This window comes from Adiantum capillus-veneris, chromosome 24 (assembly GCF_014529385.1).
Source record: "Adiantum capillus-veneris isolate H3 chromosome 24, ASM1452938v2, whole genome shotgun sequence".
NCBI lineage: Eukaryota > Viridiplantae > Streptophyta > Polypodiopsida > Polypodiales > Pteridaceae > Adiantum > Adiantum capillus-veneris.
Window position 1 is genome coordinate 115414527 of NC_140954.1, and position 27072 is coordinate 115441598.

General features: G+C 46.7%; 2 protein-coding genes across 4 annotated transcripts in view; one reads left to right on the top strand and one right to left on the bottom strand.

Annotated features, from left to right (window-relative positions):
- The window catches only part of SDG2 (SET domain protein 2), a 60038-nt gene extending 40949 nt beyond the window's left edge, over nt 1-19089 (top strand). For both annotated transcript variants that reach the window (XM_086498750.1, XM_086498751.1), the window contains exon 21: nt 18670-19089. In XM_086498750.1, the coding sequence (XP_086354876.1) occupies nt 18670-18846 (177 nt within the window). In that variant the 3' untranslated portion in view covers nt 18847-19089. The remainder of the gene's footprint in view (nt 1-18669) is intronic.
- Nucleotides 19090-20171: 1082 nt separating this feature from the next.
- Nucleotides 20172-25759, bottom strand: LOC147426993 (uncharacterized). 2 transcript variants are annotated; one of them, XM_086498456.1, is made up of 3 exons: nt 25404-25759; nt 21019-24546; nt 20172-20884 (listed from the first exon to the last, which is right to left on the bottom strand). In XM_086498456.1, exons 2-3 carry the CDS (start codon nt 24523-24525, stop codon nt 20348-20350), a joined length of 4044 nt encoding a protein of 1347 aa, XP_086354582.1. In that variant the 5' UTR covers nt 24526-24546; nt 25404-25759; the 3' UTR covers nt 20172-20347. The 2 variants fall into 2 exon arrangements, with proteins under 2 accessions (XP_086354582.1, XP_086354583.1); XM_086498457.1 differs by lacking the exon at nt 25404-25759 and adding an exon at nt 25013-25375.
- Nucleotides 25760-27072: the final 1313 nt, after the last annotated feature.

Genomic DNA, 27072 nt, shown 5'->3' on the forward strand with positions numbered 1-27072 from the left:
TTGTGATGCAGATATGGCAGGTGACATGGATACCAAGAAATCTACCAATGGATATGTATATGGTGGTGCAGTCTCTTGGTGGTCTAGGTTGCAGAAAATCGTGGCACTGAGTACTAGCGAGGCTGAATACATTTTTAGCCACAGAGGCTTCAAAGGAGGGCCTTTGGTTAAGCAGACTTGCAAAAGAACTTGGCATGCTTGCTCTACTCCAGTGTTGGGTTGTGATAGCTAGAGTGCTGTCTATTTAGCCAAAAATGCCATGTTTCATGCGCGTACCAAACACTTTGATGTGCGGTACTACTTCATACGTCAGGTATTGGAGGATGGTCTAGTCACCTTGACTAAGATCAATACAGAGGAGAACCCTGCAGATGTTCTTACCAAGAGTCTTGCTAAGGCTCAACATGAGCATTGCATACAACTGGTGGGAGTTGGTTAACTTAAAGGTGTCATTTATCCCTTTAAGTGGGAGGTTGTTGGGTTAAAGGCCTAAATAACCCTTTTTGTACATTTTTATACTTTGAACCTGGACACATTTTTTTAAAAGTCACTTATAATAAAAGTAGGAAAGCCCAAAACTCACTTATTGAGCGTTCCTAAAAAACGTGCGAGCTCTCTCTCTCTCTCTCTCTCTCTCTCTCTCTCTCTCTGTGTGATCTCTCTCTCTCTCTCTCTCTCTCTCTCTCTCTGTGTGATCTCTCTCTCTCTCTCTCTCTCTCTTTGATTTCGATCCCTAGCGTTAGTGCTCTCCTACATCTGTGCCTCCTTCACCGCGCGCATCTCCCGGTAGCCTTTGCTTCGCGCTTTCACAAATTGATGATGTGGCGGTGATTGTACGGACATACACAACAACTGTACGAACACTGCAGAACGCGTTGACTGTTGACGTGGCAACATACAGACTTGCTGCGTGGCACTGTACGGCCGCCCGTCTTTTGTGTTAACATGCTGACGTGGCACTGTACGGATTTCAAGCGTCGCGTCATTCTTGTCATGCCAAGGCATGCCTCAGAGAATATCAGTGTTGCCCAATTTCATGATGTGAAAATCGCCTTGGATGGTCACTGGAAGAGCACCAATGAGAGGTACCACCTTCTAGGTGTGAACGGTGGCTAACTCGGTTTTGATTTTACCACCTTGCGGATCACAATCAAAGTCCATCTGCTTCAGGAATTCTAGATGGATGAAGTTTTCGGTAGCTCCTTGGTCAAAGAAAATTAGGACTTTGAAACTGTTGACTTTCCCATATGCTCGACACAAATCATTTGTACTTTCAAGGCGTATGCCATAGATGTCAGGTACAAATCCAACAGCCCGTTTAGCTCGTTCTGTTGGAGAGGGTCCTGGGGTTCTAGTCCGTCGGCGCGAGCGTTGGCTTTGTTGGTCTATGGAACAATCAGAATGGTTATGCCTTGTTTGAAAGCATCCAAAGCATCGGCCTTCTTGTGATAAGGTGTCTCGTTGTAGAGGCGTCAAATGAGGCCTTTGCGGTTGACTTTCACAAGACTCTCAAGAATTTGTTCGTTGTTGCCGAGAGTTCATTTTAGTGACCAGAGGTTCTTCGGTGGTAAACTCCAGCTTTCCCTTCATCAATTTGTAGCCGACTGCGGCATGGTCCATAAGCTCTTACATGGTTGAGACTTGCTTGGACATACAATGTTCTTGCAATGGTGATGGTAGTCCAATGGTGTATCGCTCGCACTGGTCCTCTAAGGGAATTGTCACGGGGACGGGCACCATGTGCCAACGGAAAAGAACAGACTGAACAACCTTAAGCACTTCAATAACAATCGTACAGAAAGAGATGCATGACACGAGATGAGGAGTGGCAGAGTTCCACCCCGAGAGAGCACTAGCTCCAAACCTTGGCGCCCCTGTCGGTATTTCTTTATATTACTGGAACTCAGTACAATGCCGGTAATCACGCTCTGCACCTTCACCCGGAGGAGTACCAGAGAATGAGCCCTCTGCACATATTTAATGGCCCTTGGCCTTGAAAAGCAGCTACATGAAAAGCTTCAAACTCAAAAGCATTTGGTCCAAAAGCTGCCAACGAAAAGCCTGAAAACCGGTACAATCTTGCACGTCAGTAGCTAGCGCAAATTACGGCAGTTCGTATAGTACCACGTCAGCATGTCAACACGTTTTCCGATGCGTCCGTACAATGCCACATCATCACCAATTTGTCAAGAGATTTAATGTGTGTGGGGTTCCGCATTATTTTACTGTCTTTAGTCACTTGGGCCCCATCGAACGGGGTCCCATAAGTTGGCGAGAACTCTTCTTTAAAAATAGGCCACTCTGCAAGACTTTGTAGGTTGGTAAAATTTCTTCTGCTACTGCTTCTTCTAGGGTTTAGGCCCCTTGGTCGAGATGTGCAGGTTGCCTCCGTTCTTCAGTGGCTTGACACGTTAGTGGTTTTTGACAGAATGAACTTAAAGAAGGACATCGAGAGATAGACGTAAAAAAACCTTTGGTTATAGTCGTCCATGGTCTCTGTGGCAAGAATTTTCAAGTTGCCCCATTCTGTCAAGATCCGAACTTCAAAGAAAGAAGTCATGTAACTGCGTGCAAATATTGTCTTGAAAGCTTACTAGGTCCTTGGAGCATGTGGTCGCGTCGCAATTGAACTCCACCATTGCATAACATCATTTACAAGAAATCGCGTTGCTCGAGAAATCTTGGATTCTTCTGTATATTTTTTCCAAAGCATAGATTTAGTCGAATTGTTGTAGGAATTGCAATGCTTTCTTTCGATCTTTCACCCCGGAAAAGGTGAAAATTTTGATTGTCGTGCCGCCGTCCTTGAAAACTTTCGATCGTTTAGGCGCGTATCCCTGGTACGGATAATAAGGGTATCCATATGGCTTCAAACCATTGTAGCCTGGTGGCGGTGGGGGCAATGGCGGTGGCAAAGACGGTTGCACTAGATCAGGGTCAAATGGCTGCACCCTATTCCCTAAGACTCCCTTGATCGGAACAGACGGTTGGGAAGGTTGCCGGTTGGAAGCTCTCGTACTTTCTGGTGCCGGAGGAGGAGGTACCACTTAGGGCATCGGAGAGAGTAACTTGTAATTTAGAAACTGTTGAAAAGTTTGCGGCATCGGGAGATTTTGTTGAGGATGCCGCGAAAGAATGTGAAGCTTGTCAAGGAGAAACTGCAAGTATTCTGCCGAATCCATGAACGCCATATCTTGGGTTCCTTATGGCTTATATCCTGTAAGAGAGCGATGATGATACGGGAGCGCGCCCGATGCGCGATGAAGTAAGGGTGGGGGTGATTGATAGGTCCAGGGTCGGGCATGAAGATTCTTTAATAAGATTTGGTGTAAACTTTTGAAAGCGCCACCTTGCCCTGTTTGCTCTGTGGTGGGACCAGTATGCTTTCAGAAAAGCACACTCATGAAGCTCTCATGCCACTGTCACGGGGACGGGCACCACATGCCAACAGAAAATTACAGACTGAACAACTTTAAGCACTTCAAAATACAATTGAACTGAAAAAGATGCACGACAGATGAGACGAGGAGTGGCGGAGTTTCACCCCAAGAGAGCACTGGCCTCAAAACTCGGTGCCCCTTTCGATATTTCTTTATATTGCTTCAACTCAATACAAGCCGGTACTCCATGCTCTTCACCTTCACCCGAAAGCGTGTCAAAGAATGAGCACATGGCACATATTTAAAGGTCCTTGGCCTATGAAAAGCAGTTACATGAAAAGCTTCAAATCAAAAGCATCTGACCTCAAAAGTTGGCACTAAAAGCTGCCCAACGGAGATCACGGAAATCCATACTGGCTGCCCTGTCAGCACAGTCAACGTGAAACGTGGATTTCCGTACAGGTTGCCACGTCAGTAAGTGAGCGCAACGTACGGGCCTCCGTACAATTGCCACATCATCATCTTTTGCACAAGAGATTGTGTGTGTGGTCTTCCTTTATTTTAATGCCTTTAGGTTCCTTGGGCTCCATCAGACGGGGTCCCATAAGTTGGTGGGAACTCCTCTTTAAAAGTATGTCGCTCGGCAAGACTTTGCAAGTTGGTAAAACTTCTTCTGCTGCTCTTGCTTCTTCTACGGCTTCCTTTTAGGGTTGGGATCTCGAGGTTGGCTCCGTTCTTTAGTGGCTCATGTCAGCAGTTAGAGAGAGAGAGAGAGAGAGAGAGAGAGAGAGAGAGAGAGAGAGAGAGAGAGAGAGATTGATTGCTGAGCCAATCAACTTTGGCAATGACTTGATGATAAAACAATGGGTGCTAGGTGTACTTACATAGTCACCTTAGCAAATTACCCTCCCCATAGTTTGACAAATATGTAAAATAAATACCTAAAGCCAAATTAAATATCACATTGGGCAGTTTACTCAAGATGCCTAAAACACCCTCTTTGCAGCTCATAATGGACCAAGTGGATGAAGAAGCTACCATGGACACCCCAAAAGCGGCCGACTATTGGATACACCTCGGTTATGCAACCTCCAAATTTTTACCTTAGAAGAATGCCATCTTGAGCACAGTCCGCCTCTTAGAAAATTGAACTGTAGACCACACTATGTCCACGAATCCCCATTTGTGAACTGTGAACAAATCACCTCCAGACTTTCTGAGACACTTTGAAACACATCCTGTCCATAGTCCGACCAACAACAATGAATTGGTGCACTCATCCATATTGTTTTAGATATGTTCGATTGGTTCCTTGCAAGATGCATGTGTTGGAGTTCAAACACCAAGAACTTGAACTCCAACACATGGGTCAAATCATTTGTGGGAGCTTTATTTTACCCCTCTTTGTTGCTCACAAGCCTCTCTCTAGTTGAAGCTAGTTGCAGCAACCCCCAAATGACTAGAAATCTGGCGTTGTGGCCACTGTGGCCGCCACCACGTATGCCATGCCGATCTCCTCTGTCAGATCTTTATCACGGTTATTTTTGTCGAGCTTGCCTTTGCCTTTGTCCTCTTGCGAGTTCGTGCTTTTTCCTTTGGCTTTGCATTCTTGAGCCAAACAAAGCGTCTTCTCGCAATGATAACAACGTGTCTTGGTCCTCATGGGTACCGAGGCAGCTAAACGAGCATTGGTTTTGCAATCCTTGTCAAACTTGCCTTTGCCCTTGTCCTCTAACGAACTCATGTATTTGCTTTTGGCTTCATAATCTCGAGCCAAACAAACGAACGGCTTCGTTGAGAACTTTGTCCATGCATAGGCGGCTAACTCGGAATAGTTCGATCCGCTTTCCATAGCCGATAGTTGGTGTTGGTCATCACTGTCGCTGGCGCTCGAGCAATGGGGGGCCATAACGCACGCACAAGATCTGAAAGGTTTGCCTCCTCCTCGTACTACTCCAAGAGTTGGCCACACAAAACTCCCAAGCTGTTCCACACTGCTCACCAAAACTTTTGAGCTTTGAAATCCTCTCCTTCCAAGCCGCTCCTCAAGATTGTGTAACGGGTGGTCCACTGCAATGCCCTAAGGTGCCCACAAGCTTGAGCTAATAGCGTTTTAAAACGCTATGGCAGGGGGGGGGGGGGGGGGGATGCTTCTACAACAACGTTTTAAAACGCCGACGGGCAGAGTCGCATAGCTTGCCAAGCGCTGTCGGCAACATTTTTAAATGTTGCAAATGGGAGGGTGGAGGTCGCCTGCAGAAGGGGGGAAACTTCTCTTTTCAACTTGTTGCCTTGCTCCACTAAGGTTCTGATACCATGTCAAAGTTGACCAAGTTTGTTTCAAAACGTACATATGGATCCTTTCCGTACCGTACGATCGTAGAGAGAGAGAGAGAGAGAGAGAGAGAGAGAGAGAGAGAGAGAGAGAGAGAGAGAGAGAGAGAGAGAGAGAGAGAGAGAGAGAGAGAGAGATGAATCAACCAGGCTTGGTAATGAATGGATGATATTACAATGGAGGCTAGGTGTACTTATATAGTCACCTTAGCAAATTGAGTTTGGCAAATAAGTAAAATAAATACCTAAAGCCAAAATAAATATTGGGATCACATTGGGTAGTTCACGTGAGATGCCTAAACTCTAACATCGATACCATTTAGGATGGCTAACCCATGTGTAGTACCCATCTTAGTAAGAAATTTGCCATACTCCGTGTGCTCTCTATCATGTGAGACTAGCCACAAACCCATGTCAGTGGTATCAAGTTCTCGGCCAGGTGTCATAGAAGATTGATTGGCTATAGTTTACAAGGAGTTACAACCGATGATACACATTGCTCGCAGAGATGATCGTGCAAGGTATATGTGGGTTAGACTAAGGCCAAAGACTTGCATATACTCATATATTGCTACATGTTATTTTGTGCCTAGTGCGTCAGCTTATGCGGCGCCCAGAGGGCAAACACCATTAGTAGTTTGGATGAGGATATGTGGAAGTTTTCCAAAGATGGTGATATAGTGATTTTGGGAGATTTCAACGCGAGCACCACTCTGCCAAACCCCCTCGTCCTGTGAGCTGTGATCTTGTTTGTTGTCTATTGGTAGACTCCCATCTATATCCACTAACAGTTAGTAAACTCTATCCAGGTGCTTGATGCGTCTTTGAGTAAAAGACAATGTCACTCCCAATGAAACTTCCTCAAAAGCTCTTACATTCAATCTTAGAAACCATTACAGTTCCAAGGAACGATATCGAGTTTGGTCCCATAGGCCACGCATTGTCATGTGGTACGCCTCTCCATAATCACAATGTGGCCGCTCCAAAACCAACCTTTCCCTTCTCCCTTGCCACCTCGATCTTTGGCATGACCTCCATGTGTGGTAGTTGTGATCATCTCCTAAGAAGACATGTCACAAACTGTTGACGTGTCAAAGCCCTGAAGAATGGAGCCAACTTACAGATGTCGGCCGAAGGGCCTAAACCCTAAGAAGAACAAGTAACAGAAGAAGAAGTCCTACCAACTTATGGGGACCCCATTCGATGGGGCCCCAAGTGACATAAAGGATTAAAATAAAGCAGGACCCACAAAGAAAGACTTGCGCCAAAAAAAACTGATGACGTGGCAGTTGTACAGAATTTTGTGATTTACGTTGACAACTTTTTGGCATTGCTTTTGGACCAGAAGCTTTTGAGTTTGAAGGCTTTTCATGTAAACTGCTTTTCATAGGCCAAGGGCCTTTAAATATGTGCTAAGGGCTCATTCTTTGGCATGCTTCTTGGAGAAGGTGCAGAGCGTGGAGTTCCGGCTTGTACTGTGTTGATGCAATATAAAGAAATACCGAAAGGGGCGCCAAGGTTCGGGGCCAATACTCTCTGGGGTGTAATTCTGCCACTTCGTGTCGCGTGTCGTCTCTCTCTTTCAGTTCAGTTATTATTGAAGTGCTAAAAGTCTGTTTAATCTGTTCTTTTCTATTGTCACGTGGTGCCCGTCTTGTGACAGTGGTATCGGAGCATCAGGCGTGTGCTTTTGTGAAAGCATACCGGTCCCACCAAAGAGCAGACAGAGCAAGATCGCACTTCCAAAGTTCATGGGAAATTTTAGCTTCGTGCTTCGACCCCGGACTTACTAGCCACTCCCACCCTTACTTCATCGCGCATCGGGTGGGCTCCCGTCTTCACCGCTCATGTCTTACAGGGCATAAGCCATAAAGATTACTTGCAAGAGAAGGATCCAAGCTTTGTTTCGAGTCACTGCTTTTGAGAAAAGCAGTGCCATGTAGATGTTGATGTCTATAGCTACCAAGCAACACTCTCCAAGGACATGGCAAGCTTTCAAGAAAATTTTTGCCCGAATTTATATGGTTTCTAACATCTTCCTTCGGAGCGTAACTTTTGGCTGAGTGGGGTATCTTGAAATGCTTGCTATGGAAACCCTAGCAGATTATAACTTGAAATTTCTCGACATCTGTCAGTAGATGTCTCTTCACGAGCAGATGACCTTGGAGGTCCAGTGCGATTGCTATCTTGGGACTACCATCGCCGCCAAAGAAAACACTGTCTGTCCAAGAGCTGATGGACCATGCTGTGCTCGGCTACGACCTTATGGAATGAACCTAACCCTAATGTTTGGTGCAGGTTGCAGGATGTCGAGATTGCTTTTTAAGTTTGAAATTTGTTTGAGAACTTGTTTGGTGATCTTGTTTGGAATTTGTTTGAAATGGATGGTATCTGTTTTGAACCTGTTTTGGTGCTGATTTGAAATGTTTGACTCTGGTTTTAATACTGGTTTCATTGATTGGTGATTTTACTCCCGGGTGGAGAAGTGAGAAATACCGTTTTGGTATTGTTTGAACTTCGGAACGATGCAGGCCGAAGCCTGGGGAGCGTTTCATTGTATGTTTGAAAACCTCGGAACTATGCAAGTCAATGTTTGGGGAGCGTTCCGTTGTATGCTAGAAAATCTCCGAACGACGCAAGCCGATGCTTGGGGAGCGTTTGGTTGTATGCTTGTAAAATAATTGTTGTTGTGACTCCCGGCCCAGACCTGGATGGTTATGCGGGAGGAGTATTAAGAAGTCTGAGCAGTGGTTACTCTTAGCACCTCCAAACGTCGCAGGCTGCGGTCTGGGGGGCGTTTTGTTGTAAAAGGCCTCTATATCTCCCGGCCCGGACCTTTTTAGGTTATGCGGGAGGAGTGTTCATCGGTGACTTTATGTTTCTATGTCTTGTAACATGCATATGTGAGCATTTGTGTTGCATTGTGATGTGCCAACCACTGAATATTCCTAATTGGATGAGATTGCCTGGGTATGTAATTTTAGTGCATCAAGACACCTGTGGAAGATCAGTGCGGTTAAGGTGTGATGGCTAATGTTACTACGCCGAAATATCAAGAGTTTCGATCTAGACAAAAGGAGAAGCCAACTCCTTGATCAAAAGAGGGGAAAGGAGAAGCCAACTCCTTGATCAAAAGAGCCGAAAGGAGAAGCTAACTCTTTAACAAAAAGAGCAAACTGATTGTCCCTCGAAATGTCCCTCGGAAATTTTAAGCTAACTTGAGTTGTTTTGCAGATATGCTGTAATCGCAGACGATTACTCTCTTTCAAGAAGGGGAAATGTCACAAATTGCTGACGAGTCAAAGCCTTGAAGAATGGAGCCAACTTACAGATGCCGGTCGAGGGGCCTAAACCCTAAGAAGAAGAAGTCCTACCAACTTATGGGGACCCCGTCCGATGTGGCCCCAAGTGACATAAAGGATTAAAATAAAGCAGGACCCACAAACAACTGATGACGTGGCAGATTTCCGCGTTTTCCGTTGATTGTTGACGTGGTAGTTGTACGGAATTCCGTGATTTACGTTGGTAGCTTTATGGCATTGCTTTTGGACCAGAAGCTTTGAGTTTGAAGGCGTTTCATGTAAACTGCTTTTCATAGGCCAAGGGCCTTTAAATATGTGCTAAGGGCTCATTCTATGGCATGCTTCCTGGAGAAGGTGCAGAGCGTGGAGTTCCGGCTTGTACTGTGTTGATGCAATATAAAGAAATACCGAAAGGGGCGCCGAGGTTTGGGGCCAATACTCTCTGGGGTGGAATTTCGCCACTCTGTGTCGCGTGTTGTCTCTCTCTCTTTCAGTTCAGTTGTTATTGAAGTGCTAAAAGTCTGTTCAGTCTGTTCTTTTCTATTGGCACGTGGTGCCCGTCTTGTGACAAGATACCTATCTTCTTTAAAGTTGGCCTCCTTTTCAAGAACTCCTCCTTTGCTTCCATTGAGGGGAAGCGCAAAATTAGTGCACTCTCTTTGATAGAGCAGTCAAAGGCAGTTCATGTCCTTAGGATCGGCTTGCGGTGCCCTAGGATAGGCTGGTTTTGGATTCTTGAGCAGTCAAAGGCAGTTCAGGTCCCTATAGAGAGAGAGCACCCAGAGCAGCCCACTCATATGCGTTTCTGGTTACATTCAGGTCTCTTCCATGCCTATCTACAACAGTTTTGGTCAACCATCTGGGATTTACATGCAGCTCGTCGTATTTCTTTTTTCATGTGGATGATTGCACATGCAGGACTTCCAGTTGGGACTTGGCTAGCTACTATGGGTCATGATCCGTTATGTACTCGCTGTCCTTTGCGACTACTTGAGTCACCTGCACACTGTCTTTGGTCATGCTGAACTTCTCATGTAGTGTGGCTAGCAGTTTGCTTTTTACTCAGCAGAGTGGGTGTTCAGCATGGATTTCTCACTTGGGGATCTGTCTCATGGTTGATGTCGATGCCCGGACCGCATCTTTTCTACGAGGGCACCGACACAGATCCAGCTCTTATGCTTACCTCGACTGGTTATCGGCGAGGGACTTTGGCTATGTTACCACAGATTGCTTGGCAGGGGGATCCTCAGACACGTGATGAAGTATTTTCAGTCATCACTAGCATTACACTATGGAATGTTTGGCAAGCTCATTGTCTTCACATTCCCAGTGCGGCTCCACAGCTCCTTCAGGATACCCTCACTACCATCTGGCTGGACATCATTCACACCCTGATTTGGCAGTGGGATTCTTCCTGAGGTACATCTCGAGCAGCCGAGGCTCGTCGCTTTGCCTTCCTTCGGCGTTGGGCCCGATCCCCACTCTTCTTCACACTTACAGGTAGCCAGATTACATGGCATTATGCTCCCCCTCGGTGGTTTCTCCTCCACTCATCACACAGACCGCCATGAGATTGTTCTAGTCGAGTTGTCACTATAGTGGCTCTCACCCTTACATTCAGCTTGTACACCCTCGCGTGATAGGCTATTTTGGCATCCGTTGGGGATTATATTGTACTCAGTAATATACAGCCCTGACTTTTTCCACAAAAAAGAGAGAGAGAGAGAGAGAGAGAGAGAGAGAAAGAGCAGTCAAAGGCAGCTCAGGTCCTTAGGATCAGCTTGAGGTGCCCTAGGATAGGCCGGTTTTGGATTCTTTGGATATCCAGTCGCAGGTGCCCCTTACAGTAAGCACTAGTGGGGTGTGCAGGGGAGTGAGTCTCCTCAGTTTGTAGAGGAGTTTGACCAGTCAACAGGTTTTACATCACCAGCAAATGTCCCAGTATCTGAGATTTTTCCCGTCAAGCTCTTCGCGGTTGGTCTATGGAGATTTCCAGACGTATCTTTGTTCCTGCAGTCGTTCGGAGGATGTCAGATTTTCCCAAGATCAGATTCAAAGTGCATGTTTTACACGAGGGTTTCTTTTGGATAAGGGGGCTGTTTATGATACCATATAGGAGCAGACGATGGCTGAGGGCAACTACTTCATGGATATCAGACAATTGGCAGAGTTGTTTGAGATTCGGTTTAGTGAGGCCTTTGGTAAGTTGGTCTAATGAGAGAGATTGCATCTTGGTACCTTCTCTTGGCTTTTGTTGTGAGCTGCTGTAGGAGTTTTCTAACAGCGGATATTTTATATCAGTCGTATACCTAGCGCTGTGCATTGTGGTTGTTGCTACGTTGCCTGAGGTGGACATAGATTTTGGAAGATTGGTATAGGCTTATCACAACCAAAGAGCTTCGTTATCACATTCTGATTAGAGTATCTTTATACCTTGATGTATCTTGTGGTTTGAGAGAGAGAAAATTGGATCATGTGGGTGCTCACATCTGGGGCTTATAGTCTTTCTAGACTGAGCTGCAGCATACTCTTCGCAGTGAGTGGGATACTTCAGCAGGCTCCTCCAGGGCAGCGTAGCAGCGTAGACGCTAGTTTCTTCACACATGGGCGAGATCTTTTGTTCTTTTCAGTCAGGACCATGGTCACATCACATGGCATTATGCACCTCTTTAACATGCTTGGACACTCCAAGCGAGAAATCAATAGCAACACACACGAACAGAAACTTTCACACAGAGAGAGAGAGAGAGAGAGAGAGAGAGAGAGAGAGAGAGAGAGAGAGAGAGAGAGAGAGAGATGAAATGAAATGAAATGTTATATTAACGTCTTCAAAAGGCCATAGTGACCTATGAGACGAGAAAGTTACAAGGTGGTGGATCTGATACAAAGTCAGAGTAACAAAATAACCTAACAACAGTACAAAACAAAGATATATACTATGGGATCCTAGATTGGTCGATGTGAGCTAAGCAAAAAACTAAGCAAAAATTGGCGGCTTGTTGGGATAGCTGAATCACAAAAGATCTAGCATCGGTCGTTGGTGAATCTCATCAATTTCCTCCATGGTTAGTAGTCTGACCGGGCGTCGTGCATGCCTGGCCAGCGTGCTCCGAATCTTTTGACGTAGCCTCCGTATGTAGTCCTTCGCAGTCGTGGGTGCTTGGATTTCCCCAGTTCAATCGCTCAGTCGATCAGTGTGCCTCTGGTGTGAGACGAGGGGGAGCTCTGTTGTGGGAGTGGCTCTTGCGGCTGTCCCGTGTCTGCTCTGAAGAAGTCTGTGATCCGTCTTTGAGATTGGCTAGCTTTGCCATTCTCATCAGGCTCTCTCTGTGTCTGCGCAGCTCGAGCAAGAACAAACCCATGCATCTTTGATCTTCGTATCCCATTACTCTTGAGAGTGGTCCAAAACCCTCTCTGAACAAGCAATGGAAGCGGCCTTGTATTTCGTAGTAGACGGGGCAGCGGCATGTATAATGGAGCTCTGTCTTAGGTTCCATGTCACACAAGGGGCATGTCCTGGCCTCTGCTGGTACTCCGTTGTATCTCCCAGTTTCAATCCGTAGCTGGTGAGACGATGTGCGTAACTGGCCAATAGTACATCGTATCCCATGAGACAAGTGGGTATCCATGTATCTGGGTCTCGTCACAAAACCATCTTCCGTAAGCTGGAGAAGGTGGGCTCTGTAGAAAGCCAACTTCGTGCCCAATTCTTGTGCTGGTTGTATCCATGTCCTCCTGGTGTCTAGTTGGGTCAGGTCTTGGCGGATGAGTTTGGTTAATCTCCGACTGTGTAAGAATGAGAGATGGTGCATCCAATGAGTACTGGAATGGTGGCAGCCTGTCTATGCTAAACCCATGTGCCTGAAACCATGATGTCATCTCCCCATACCAGCATGTTGTATCTCCTTGTATGGCTAACTGTCAGAGGACTCAAGTGTTATGCGAGCATATCTGTCTCTGGGAAGTTCCCATGTGCGGTTATGAAGGAGACTGATCTGGTGAGCGCCTCCACTAGCTCTGCTCGGATAATGGCCCGTGGTACTAACGCCTTGGCTCTAATGAGCCACGAGATCATAGAGACGAGAGGTTTCTCCATGTTCCCCCATCCGTCTGTGCGACCCGGCCTCCCGTGGTGATCCAATGAAGGTCCCCATATCTCAGCCCCATAGAGCAATGCTGAAGCCACCAAGGTGTCAAAGAGCCAGAGCTTCGTCTGAGGCTCCTGAAACTGAACCTGCGAACACATCCTCTCCAATCTACCCAATGCTGCGTGGGCTCTAGTCAGTCTGGTCTCTGTTGCTCTTCTGAGTGAGAATGTAGGTCCGATAAAAACCACTCCAAGGTCGGTGTAAGCGTCTATGTACTCCACAGTCTCCTGGCCGTATGTGAATGTAGGTGCTGACCTCCCGATCCACTGTGGGGTGGTATTAAACACCATAACCTTGGTTTTACCAAGGTTGACAGACAAACCACTTTCGTGGGCAAACGTATGCAAACAATCCAATTGTCGTTGCATTCCCTCTGGGGATTCGGAGATCAACACAATATCATCAACATATAACAAAAGTGGAATCCATGTCCCTGCCAGCTGTGCACCTTTATCCCCATCGCTGTCAATGTAGTCAGAAACCTCATCCACATACATACCGAAGAGAGTAGGAGAGAGCGGGCAGCCCTGCTTCACCCCAATAGTGGAGTGAACCGGTGTGTAGAGTCCCTCCCGGGTGCATACATGCCCTACTACTGATCTGTACAATGCCATGATCCCCCAAATGAGCTCTGTGGGTACTCCCATTTCCTGTAATCTGCGCATCAATTTGGGTACTGTGTCAAAAGCTTTGCGGAAGTCCACAAAGCTACAATAGATCCGTCACCCATGAGATCTGCCTTCCTCGATGATGGCTCTGAGTGTCAAGATATGGTCAAGAGTAGAGAAGCCTCTCCTGAACCCTGCCTGCCCAGTTGCACGCATTCCTTTCCTCTCTGCCCATCTACTTAGCTGTTGCTCAAGAATGGGTGCATACAACCGTGCCAGTGTGTGCCCAATCATAATAGTGCGATAATTCCCAGGCTCCATGGGGTCTCCTGATTTGAAGATAGGTACGATCGTAGATAGGCTCCAAGTGTCCGGTAGGCCCTCACACATGGCACAGTTAAACATAACTGCTAGGAGCTCTGCAAGTAGGTCTTTGGCATGCATGAAATGCTCAACGACTAAGCCATCATGATCATATGCTCTCCCAGTCCTCATCCTGTCAATAGCTTTCTTCACCATCTCAGCGGTGAAAAAAGCACATGTGTGTGGGCATGGGTCGGGGGGGTTGGGGAGGGGCGGCTGTCCAGGCACTGTGTACAAAGATGATGCGTACTGACCCTAGGACTCTGTGGAGGAAATAGCAGAGGGGGGGGGGGGGGGGGACTGCTCATGAAAGAGCCGCCACGCCTCACTCGAGTCCTGACTCAAGAATAGCTGATATAGATCCTGCTTGAGTGGAGCCAAAAAAGCCCTCTTCTTCTGCCGTACCAGGCGTTAGAAGTCAATCTGTGGCTGTCTGTGAGTGACGTCCCCCAAAAGCACCTCCCTCTGAAGTCTTGCTCTAGTCTGGCGGCACTCCTCATCGTACCAGCTGTTCTGAGGCATGCTCCCTGATCGGCGGCTCTGCTCAGGCTGGGTGTGTGGGTATGCTTTTGCTGCTGCCTCATGTAATGTCTGTGTCAGTATAGTAGTTAGCTCCTCCAGAGGTCGCCCCGGGTCCTCAGTGCATAGGCGTCTGTAGATCCCGTCCATGCATACAGAATCCGTCTCCCGTGTGAATGTGTAGCGAGTAGGGGCTGCTACCCGTGGCTTGTGTGCTACACTGAACTTGAAAGAGATGGTCATCGACACCAGAGCATGATCTACTGCTACCCCGACCGACCTGGGCCCAACTATGAGATCGTGGATACTAGAGATGAGATTCGGCTGTGCCATGACATAGTCCACTGTGCTGGCTCCATGCCTGTGTGGGAAGCATGTAAAACCTCCCGCAGCAGGAAATCTTTGTAGGCTGTTCAAGATGGCCAATCCATGTGCAGTGCCCATGCCTATCAGGTGTCGCCCATACTCAGTATATTCCACATCGTGTGATAGTCTGGACAGGCCCGTCTCCACAACATCTAGCTCTCTTAGCATCTCCTCTGAAGTATCATAAAACACTGCCTGGTGATGGGCAGTCCTAGCATTGAAGTCGTCCCCTAGGATGATAATATCACCATCCCTAGAGAACTTCCATATGTCATCATCCAAAATAGAGAAAGGGGACTGTCCTCTGGGTGTTGCATAAACTTATGTACTCGAGGGAAAGTAGCAAATAGCTAGGTAGAGATATCTGCCTGTCTTTGCTTTCAATCTCACCCACATGTACCTAGTCTGCTCATCCCTGCGGGCTATATGTATCAGTGGCTGCAGATCCTCTCTAAATAACATTGCCACTCCCCCCGAGCCCCGCCCTTTGTGTTTTGAGCGTGTCTCCGGTCTGTAAGCGTGTATCCACTGATGTGAGGCATGGATTGCCCAGGGGCCTGGTGTGTCTCAGAAGAAAAGATGATGTCTCTTCCAGTAAAGCTATTCTCAAAAGCACCTACATCAAGACGCATAGATCCATCACAGTTCCAGGCAGCCACTTTGAGTGTGGTCCCATAAGTCTTGCACCGTCATGTGGAGCGTCGCTCTAGTATTACCACTTTTCCATCTCGGTAAAAGGCAATCTTGCCTTTTCCCCTTGCCGCTCTAATCTCCGGCATTACTTCCTGCATATGAGCGATCTACGAGAGGGTGAGATCATCCCCGAGAAAGATGCAAGTCTCTTTAAGAGTTGGTCTTTTCTTCAAGAAGGACTTCTTCGCTTCCATGGAGGGAAAACGGAGGATGAGTGCTCTTTCTTTTGAGGTTTCTCCACTGCTTCCATTTTTCTTTATGTTGCCCACTCTCCATGCCCTTGTGTGCGTCAGCTCATGAACCCCCATCAAGGCTGTGAGTTCTTTTACTTCTTCGTCCACATTGCCTTTGTCTTTAAGACCGCAAATTCTCACATGTAAAGCGCGCACCCGTCTCCTTTGCTCCTCCTCTAGTGTCAGATTAATGATAGTGGGTGTGGATGTGGGCGTTATCTCCTTGCCTTTTCCTTTCTTGGCCACCTTGGATCCATTTCTCGGCTTCGTCCGCCTTCTATTGAGTTTTGGTAAGAACATCCACCCAAGAAGTCGTCATTTCTTTGTGTTGCTCTTCTCCCTCTTTGATGGCCCGTACTTGCTCCTTGATTGTGTTGATTTCTTCGATTACTGAGGGTTGCAGTTCGCCCTCTTCCAGTGTGTTTCTTGATTGTGCTTCGGCGAGATCTTTCTTGAGCGACGCAATCTCTTCCTCTTGAGTCGTCACTCGGTCTTCCAGCGTACTTATCTTGCTCTCTTGGATCAGCATGCGTCCTTCGAGCATGTTTATTGTGCCCAAGAGATTGCGGTTCATCTTGGTAATGATCTCCGTCATTTCCTCTTTGCACTTTTGAATGGCATCCTCTAGGGGGTCGGCTTTATCGTTCAGCTTCCTCATTCTTGATCGCCGTCTGCCAAGGAGTTACTAAACGTACGTGTGCACCCACACTAGCAACGGGCGCGGTAGCTGGGCGAGTGGGGGAGCGTGGGGCGGTATGGCAAGGGAGGGGGAGCAATAGAGTGCAGACGAGAGATAGAGAGAGGGGGGGGGGAAGAAGGGGGGGGGGGGGGGGGGTAATGGAACATAAATAAAATGATATATTAACGTCTTCAAAAGGCCAAATTGACCTATGAGACCAAGCTAATACAACATGGTGAATCTAATACCGTGTCCCAAAAATAAAAATTAAATAATAAATAAATAAATTTTGACTTCCTACGCGTAGAAGAAGGGGGGGGACATCCTACGCGTAGAAGAGGGGGGGGGGGGACACCTTACGCGGGGAGCGACGCGTGGCGGGGCTGCAGGGGGAGCGAGGGGGGGCGGGGTTGCAGAGGCTGCGCGAGGGGAGGCGGCAGCGCACGGGTAGAGAGAGCGGGAGTGGGAGGGCAGCTCAGCGAGCAGGGGCGGGAGGAGCCGGGCAACGAGCAGGAGCAATGAGGGGGGGGGGGGGGGGGGGGGGGGGGGGGGGCAGGGCAGCGAGCACAGCAGGCAGCGCGAGGGGAGGCGGCAAGAGAGAGAGAGTCGGCACGGCACAGCGGAGTTCCGCGCCTAGAAGTATTGGCCCCAAAGAATGGCGCCCCTTTCGATATTTCTTCATCATTAGTCATTGCAAAGTACAACTCCCAAGGGACCTTTGCTCTCAGACTCTGCATCCAGATGCTCTGTAGAATGAGGCCATAGGGACTCTTTTATTCTTACAAGAGATGCTCAAAAGCAGAGCCCCAAAGCATTGTATCGAAAGCAATGCAAACCCAAAAGCGTATGCTCCCAAAAGCTACGAGCGTGTCGCGAAAATCCGTACAGCCTGCCACGTCAGCATCTGTACGATTTGCCACGTCAGCATGTCAACGCGATTTACGGAAGGAACCCTCTTTCAGAGTGCAAGCTTTTGGTCTTTAGGGTTTTAGGCCCCTCGACCGGGGTACCATAAGTTGGTACAACTTTGAGCTTCCAAGTTCTTTAATTTAGGCCTCTTGGGTAGGCTTTGTAAGTTGGTAAGGCTTTATCTGCATCCTTCACTAGAGGTTGGACTTCCCTCTGTCTGCAGTACGTCCAGTCGCCATGACACGTCTTGATGTTCACATAGCCCTTATCATGGGGACGGGCACCACGTGCCAACGGAAAAGAACAGATTGAACAACTTTAAGCACTTCAAATAACAACTGAATTGAAAGAGATGCACGACACGAGACGGGAAGCAGCGGAGTTCCACCCCAAGAGAGCACTTGCCCCAAATGTTGGCGCCCCTTTCGATGTTTCTTTATATTGCTTGAACTCAATACAATGCCGGTACTTGCGCTGTGCACCTTCACCCGGAAGAGTGCCAGAGACCGAGCTCTGTGCACCTATTTAAAGGCCCGTGGCTATGAAAAGCAGTTTACATGAAGGGCCTCAAACTCAAAAGCATCTAGTCTTCAAAAGCTACCAGCGCATTTTGTGAAAATCCATACAAGTGCCACGCTAGCATGTTAGTGCGTTTTGCGGGGCGTCCGTACAGTCATGCCACGTCATCAATAAGCGGAAATTGTGGGATGGCTGTATAGTCATGCCACGTCATCAATCTTCTACGCTTTGTGTGCGTGTGTGTGTTGGCCCCGCTTTAATTTTAATGCCTTTAGGTCCTCTGAGCCCCATCGAACGGGGTCCCATAAGTTGGTAGGACTTCTTCTTCTTTTGTTGCTTCTTCTTAGGGTTTAGGCCCCTCGGCCGGGATCTGCAGGTTGGCTCCGTTCTTCATAGGCTTGACACGTCAGCAGTTTATGACAGCCCTCACATTGTTATCCCGCTTTTGTACTTGCTTTGGATGATAGCCATCTCCCGAGGTCTCTTTTGTACGCAGATTACAGCCTTCTGAGAGAGAGAGAGAGAGAGAGAGAGGGTCCGGTTTTTTCTTGTAATTGCCTTTCAGGTTTTTTACTTGTATGAAAGGGACTTAAAGAGAGCTCAATGTTGTATGCAGGAACATAAGCCATCGAGACCATGGAGTTGGAAGGGCCAGCTGTTTTGGGAGTTTAGAAATAATATGCAACTTCTCGGGAGTCCCATGATGGACTCCATACACCAAGGTTCTGTTGTAAATAGGGAAATGATGGATTGGCTAAAGAAACGGACGAGGTCAATTGAAGGCTTGTGGTAAAAGAGATAGAATTGTAAAGATGGTTATAAGCTACCTGCTCCGATTTGACCTGACACAGGGCTAGCAATCAGGGAACAGCATAATGCAGCAAGGCATTATGTATGGTCTCTTTGTACATTTGTAATCTGGTAGTATTCTTTCTGATGTGCAGTCTTTTGTTGGTCGGGTGTAATTTTAATCGCCTTCAAGGGACATTGTAACATAATTCTTTGCAATATAATGAGCATTGCCATTCCATGTCAAGATGACCAAGCTGTTGGTTGTGACTTCTTTCACTCTTAGGCATGAACTTTTTTCTGGCTGCTTGGAAGGCTCTTTGGTTTTGTATTGCAATATCTTTGAAGTACTAGTAAATCGATTTACTTGTCTTCTGAAAATCCTAAGGGGAATTCCATATTTGGTCTCTTAACAAACCTCCCTCCATCAGATTAAACTTTGATGATGTATGAACTAGCTTGGTAAAATTTGGCCACTTCTATATTTACTTGCGAGGGACAGTGTGTCAGCATCGTCCTCTTCATCTTCTGGAAGGTTCACTTGTGACCTGACTTTTTCAAAGATCATACCTTTGTGTTCAATGTGGAGGGATGAATCCCATGAATTAATAAATTAGAGGTGCAAGAGAAGTGAGCTGAAAGTTCGTGATAGGAGTGGCACATTGCATCAGGGAAAGCGATAGCAAGCCTCCTCCATGCCTGCTAAGCTTACAATAAAGCCAAACTGACAAAAGGAGCCAAGCAATGAAAACCGAGAAAACTGATATCATGAGCAGCTTACCGCGTAATCATGTGCATGCATAATCACCTTTATAATTTTGATCAAAACTGAAGATGAAGCCTACCTGGACAAGTGTATACCTGCTTGAACATATCAAATAGATAGACCCAAAACACTTCCAACATCTTTGTGACCTGGACGATTTGGAAGCCAAGTAGCTGGATGTTTTAACACTTCTATGATCAGTTGGCCCTCACATTTAATCGGAAGCATGTGTTCTTCCCTGTCACTACCTGAGGAGCCCCTGAATGCAGTCATGTTGTTCTTTTTCGAGTGGTTAATTGGGCATAAACCGGCATAGAAGTAAGAAAGTCAAATGTAAGAAAAGACCTTCGGGGCTGATTATTAATTAAGCAACCAAGGCTAAATCTGTAGCCTCTTTCTACTCTTTTTGCTCTAGATTTAGCCTTTCAGCGATGTGTCTCTGACCACGGTGACAAATGCCCAACTTATTACAAAGCTTATCAATAACCATAAATAACTTAAAATGCTGTGTCTTTCAGTTTACAATGCTATCTAATAGCTAAAAAACAGTATTACTGCCTGCAGAAAAGAACCGCCTCAAGTTGATCATAGCTATATGGCAAGAATTGAAATCACAGAGCTATATGATAGTGATGAGGATATAGCAGCAATGCTTAGCAATCAATTGTACAAAAAAGGAGTGGGTTAGGTGGTTAACAGGATCTGTTATACACAGCAGGAAGGGCAGAATTAGAAGTGGTTAGTTCAATTGGAGTATGTGTGCAGGCAATGGAGATATCTTGTCTTTAGAGCTTGGGTCTAATCTTCCAGGGCCTACGAAGTAATTCTGAGGTGGGCGAGGTGGCCTATCTTTAAAGTTGGGGGGCATCATGCGGTGGCCTAGAGGTGAAGGGGACATCAGTGCCGATGATAACACTAGCGAGGATGATTGCAACGATGCCATAGAGAGCGCATTTGAGGATGTTGGCGATGGCAGTGGCAGCTTCGCTGTTGTTGATGGGCTTGATGATTGTAACGATGCTGATGATGTGGGGAATGATTGTAATAATGATGTCATAGAGGGTGCATTTGTGGTTGTTGGCCATGGCCGCAACAGCTTCTTTGACATTGATGATGCTAGTGCCTGTGACAAGTCCAAAAATGATGACTGGTGGCTGTGCAATATTGCCACAGCTGCTGCAAATACTTTAAGAGGAGATAATTGTATTTGAAAGCTAAGCTTGAACTCTCCTTGCTTTACTGGACATAAGCCTAGCATCAGCTCTGGCATGCTTCCCTGCGGAACGCATCATCATCAGGGCAGTTTTAGCAGTATTTTACATAAGATTTGTTGGACTGAGGTATGGGCTAATGTTAGACATTGTTGACATGTACAACTTACAAAGACCAAAGTTAGGTTATGAAGAGTACCTGTGAAAAGAGATTGACCTGCTGGTCGTACGCAGCTGATCTTTTCGGTTTTCTGTTGTTTGCCTTAGAGCATTCACTGGTGATGACATTGATACCACACCCAAGATCCCATCCCCCACATTCACATGATCCGCCTGAGCGCCATCTCTCAATCAACGAGGATGGCCCCGTTGAACCACTGATTGGGAGGCTATGCTCCCCTCTTGGCAGCAGCAGAGTGAGACTCCCAGAGAAAGCCTGGCTTTCAACATTGGCTATAGATCGTGAAGTTGGAAACTTCTCCTTTGCAGTAACAGAACTATCCATCTGGTTCACCCTGCATCCTGCACGGTTGTAGTTGCCCGAGGAAATGAGCTTTGGATCTGCGTACGGCCAAACTGAGCTAAACCAGTTTTGATCCAATGCTTTTCTTTCCAACGCCATCAACTTTTCGGCTTGAGCAGTTTCATTGGAGAGGGTATGCGAGGCTTCCCTTTCCGAGATATTATTCAGGAATTTCGCACCCCATCCTTGCAACGTTTGACCGACGTGGTTGCTGTCAGATACATTCGAATCTCCTTCAGTAGACAATTGTATGACCATGGCAGCAAGCTCAACTTGTGAAGATGAAAAGGAAGAGGAAGATTGAGCTGAATCTGCCACCTCTGAATCACTCCAAGCATCAAGAGAAAGGCTTGACCTATGGCACCCAGTGTTTGCATGACTAGTAGAGGCACGTTTTGCAGTGGTGCCTTTCTCCGAGTTGGCACACGAATCAGCAAGACTCTCTCCATGTTGCCTGTCAATGGTTGTGTCCGGGAGAATAGGGCTTAAGGGTTGGATATCCTCAGAACATGAATGTGATAATGATGGGTTACTACCTTTTGACCAAATGTATGGCTTGTCTGAGGGACAAAACCTGAAGCTCTGGCTGTGGGACACTTCTGCACCCCTCCCATCATAAAGAACAAACTCTAGCACCTTCTGAGACTCGCATTCACTCGCCACGAAAATCTTCATGACCCCACTGAGATCTGAGGTTGTTTTGCTGTCTTTCTTGATCCAATTCCGCCATCCAGTTGCTCCAATTCCCCTAGACCTGCCTTGGCCTGAGTAGAATGAGTACTGCCAATTACAATCTTCTCTACTTGAGTGGCTCTCTAGCCAGCAAGCCTTTGCTAACATCACTTCTTCAGAACCTTCGATTGTCATGGTGTAGCAAGGGACGCCATCACTGAAAGTGCGATGTAGCTGAGCGTGCGATATGCATGGAGACAATGAACCCGATGGGTGTGAAAGAAACCCACTCCATTTTCTGGCAGAAGAATCTGTTCTTTCTACACTACGTGTGCCTCCAGATGCTGGCAGACGGCGAACACTTGTGGAGGCAGGAAGGAAAGGCTTGCATGCTATCTCTCCATTGTTAAAACCAATGGGCAGCAAGGGCCTTGGTGCACCATACTTGGATGGGAGATTTGATGTTATGGCCCTGGCATCTCTTCTCCAAAGTGTACCATTATCTTTGATCTCAATTCTCTTTATACCAGGTCTATCTATGGGCAAAATGCCAACCTGCTTGCTACGAGCCCTCATGGGGCTGATGAAAACCCTGTCTAACAGCTTTGAATTCTCAAATTTGGGCTCCTTATGCAGATCCGAACGTGTTTTGGGAAGTGAGAGAGACCTCGATGCAGTAAAGGTTGCTTCCAAGCTTCTCACTGCAGATTTGATGCTTGCCTTTGCCCCTAAGCTCTTGCTTCTCCAATCCCACTGGCTCTTGGAACGTAATGTAAGAGATGGGTTTGGTTTAGGTCCCTCCCTGTATATTGGCCCCTTATGTAGAAGAGGTGCATGTGGAGTAAATGCATCAGCCTTTTCTGTGTATTTTCCATCAGTAACCAACATCCAAGATTGTCTGTCACGGACCCTTGTCTTCAACACTGGAGCAAGATTTGACTTGCCATTCTTATGGGTGCCACTATAAGAATGTAAACTGGTCCCATGCCTGTTGGCACCTGGCTTATCTGAAAATCCTTGGTCTGAAAGAACATTTGGGCTTTCCTTCTGTTTTCCGAGCACCAAAGCTTTGGAGGCATACTTTTCAGTAGTAAATTTCGTGTTTACACAGTCAGCTGAATGCTTTACATCCAGGTTGGCTTCTGGGGTAGTAGGAGTTTGAAAATGAGGAACTTCCTCAGGTGCATGTGAAGGCTGATGTGATGAGGAGCTTCTGGAAGGCTTTGCTTTCGTAACAGGACTGCATAATTTGGTCCGTACCTGAAGAGAGTGTGTATCAACGCCAATATCGGCCTCATATGGCGCTAAGCTGCACCCTGGAGCACATATTGGAAGTGCTTGCGCATCAGAGCTTGGGAGTGTGGAGCTTTTGAATGCAGAACCTTGCATTTGATTCAAGCCCTTCATCTCACAAGGACTAAAACCACCTCTTTGCATCTTTGAAGGAGCATAGCATTCATCCAAAAGGCCATATCCATGAATTTCGTTTCCAACATCTTTGCCAGAGTCACTCTTATGTTTGAAGTTACTCTCTTTGGACAAAGGATGTATGTATCCTTTGCTAGCCCTTGTTGAAGTAGAGTTACTGACAGAATAGGTGCGGGTGCTTTCACAATTGCGCTTGGATGGTGCTGCACCATGTAATGCTGGGCAAAGGGAAGGCTTAAATGATCCGCTTTCCTGCTTCCCATCAGACTTATCTTTCCCTGGGGCTTGCGAAGGATTGAGGTTGTGAGCATATGATGAGCGGGAAGAAATTGCTGAACATACCTCTGCGAGATGCCTGACTGGAACATGCGGAATGTAACCTTTATTACAATGAATAATCATGGCATCAGCAAGTTCCATGTCAAACTCCAAGTGCTTAGCAATGTCGACGCAGGGATGCTGTCTGGTAGTTTTGCTGCTTATTGCTTCAGAAGCTTGGTCAAGAACTACAATATCAGAAATGTCCGCTGCCAGCAAATAGGTATCATTAGGCTTACACAAGCTGCTCTTAAGCTGCATCTCGGAATCATCCCATGTCTTGGAGGGTGTGGCACATCTCTGATATCTTTCTCTAGTTGGAGAGTACCAATCTTGTTGTCCTTCTAAGCCAGTAACACAGATTGGGGAGAGCTCTCCGACTGCAAAGCTTGCTGTTTCATTCAAGGACGATGTAGAAGATGGTGAGGATGAAGAGGAAGATCCAAGATTAGAGATCTTTGATGAAGAATTGCTCTCAGTAGGGGACCCTGGGTCAAGTCTTTGAGAAGATGGAATGCTCACGGCACTCAGTTTCCCTGGATGCTGGCATTGTGCATCGGCATAAGCCTTCTTTCTTGAGATGTGGTGCAAAGTGAAAGGTACTATAGCAGAGCCCCTCTCTGCCTCGGCGACAGCTACATGGGTTCCTGATGTTGCAATGTGCAAGACCTTGCATCCATCTTCAGAGGTATTTCTGGAAGGTGTCACAGCTCTTGGGTAGGACATTGCGTCCTGGTTTTGACTCCTTGCGACCGGGTAGCCCATTGCTCATGTTGCCATCTCAACCTGCAGAGAATAGTTAGCACTGTCAGCAAAAGCAACGAGTGGATCATGCAACGGTTCAACATCACTCTGCTGCGTGCAAAGGGACCTTGCAAGTCTGATGCGTCGGACACTGCACTGGCGAAGCATTGTAATATTTTACTGTGGTCTACAAGTTTAGCTAACATACAGCTCAATTCTTTTCCGCTTGAGCATAAGTAAGTTTTGTCGCTGATGCTGGAAGAAAGCAATGTCACGCAAACTAGTGCAGTTTGTCTTTCAACCATGCGCCATTCTTGAGCATTACACTTGTCGCAATTTTAGAAGAAATGTGAAGCTCCGGCCATTCCTAGCATGACAATGCGGTGTTGTCCCACTACATGAGAAACCACAGAGTGATGCATGTGATGCTTCCCAGTGTTTGGAGAATACAAAGCAAGCAACCCAATGCCTCTACTACTTCTAGCATTGCTGATGTCCTAGAACTTACCCCATTTTCAGTGTGCTTGCGCGCCTCAATACTGCTCCGATCATCACGGCTATAATATATTCCTGACAAGTGATTGAAGTAGCTGCAAGTGCCTTTCAAGTGCGCAATTGAAGCTCTTTGTAGGTGCATTGCCAAATTGTGCGCTGTGTTCTCCCACGGGTAACAAATTAGCTTGCACCCAAACCCTTGTGCCAGGAGCGACTTAGTGTGTGTTAACCTCGAGAAAGGCAGTGAAATAAGTCTCTCTCTCTCTCTCCCCCCCACCATCACACACAAACACACACACACACACACACACACACACACACACACACACGAGATGTATGCACGCACATGGGTTCCAAAACGTCAAAGGCAGCAACGTGAATAGACTGGCGGGGTCAAGGTGTACCAAGGATAACTCTGCTGCTCATGCTGCTGTAACGTGGAGCTCCAGCCCCTCTTCGCTTGTCTCAGCTCACATTACTGTGGAAAAGCTTCTCAGAGTGAAGGTGAAGAGTCTCCTGCGTGTGTATGAGAGAGAGAGAGAGAGAGAGAGAGAGCAATCTCTATGTGTTGTAGCTTCAACAGCAGAGAGAGTGAGATGGCGATGGCCAATTATGAAGCGCAGCCAAGCTTTGCGTAGATGAAGAAGGTAAAAGATCCTTTTGGCGGATGCGCGAAGAGAGAGAGAGCGAGGGAGTACAAACATCCATCATCGCCCAACATACTCCAAAACTGTCATCTCTGCAGGCTGTTTTTATACTCCCTCGCCCATAGGCTTTTAGCCTTTAGAGAGAAGAGAAATGAAGAGAAATGAGCTTTTGATTGATTTGAGGGGCAGCTTCACTCACGAGCGTGCCCTTCTGAATAGAAATCAAGTAATTGCTCACTTTAGGTGAAACTTTAACTAAGACTTTAGTAGAGCTCCAGTAATAATACATGACCATGATATCCTCATTCAGTACATTGTGTGTGTGACGTGTGTTTTTTTTTTTTTTTTTTTTTTGGGGGGGGGGAGAGAGAGAGAGAGAGAGAGAACTTAGAAGGGAAGGGGACATCCAAGGAAGTTGTTCAAGTAGCCGATGCTATGAACACCCTCTCTAGACTCATAGAAATGCGCATATGCGAGGGAAACAGACCTCCATTTCTACTATGTTAGAAGTTGCAGAGCAGGACTAAGACACCCGTTGTAGAGGCTTAGGTCGCATTCAGACTGTTCGCTAGGTATGTATAAGCATTGAGGTTGAAATCCTTCTATCGTTCACATTGTACACGATTGGCAAAATCATCAATTGATGAGTTGAGCCACAACCAACCGTGTTAGGTCTTTTGGCTAGTCAATTTGTGTCGTGTTGTGGGGCCCATGTTGAGGCATTGTGTTCGCATTTCTACTAAAAAACGGGGGTGGAACTCCCTTGTGTCCAAGGAGGAGGTGTCACCCAATGCTTCTGGTGGGTCTGAAAAGCAATGGCTACTTTTTCTTTTTGCCAATCTATGCAAGCCACGGGGGTAGCATGCCTATGCTGAATGTTTTCTTTGGGTAGTATGAACGCCCTCTTAACAGGCTTTGATAACTCTCCTTTGATATGGCAAGGGAGGCACAACTTCGTGAGAGGTTACCCATGCCATTTATGTTCCTACACATGCAGCTTAACCACAAAACTGTCTAGCCATCTAGACCCCAAAACCTTAAGGCCAGCTATTTCACAATGATTTGCAACAAATTTTATGGTGAATTGGTATTACTCTTGGATTGAAAGTCCACATCACAATTGTACTCATGTCTAAATTTTGGGCATAGTTGTAAGTCGATTTACTGTTGTACTTATGAGTGTTATGATGAGCCTGAGATACAGGTCTTATCGGCTATTGATTTTATTCAACAGAGTATCTAGGGAGAGTACACTACATCTCTCTTAGAAACTTCATGTATAAAATATGCTCTTAGCCCTTCCTAAGATGGTTGTATCTGGTCTTTTCTACTTTCTGTTTTCCTATGGCTAGGATATGCCTCGTACTTGTCCCCAATATGCAGAGTTTGGCCCAAAGGGTTGCCATCTTTCGTAATCTTTTTTTTT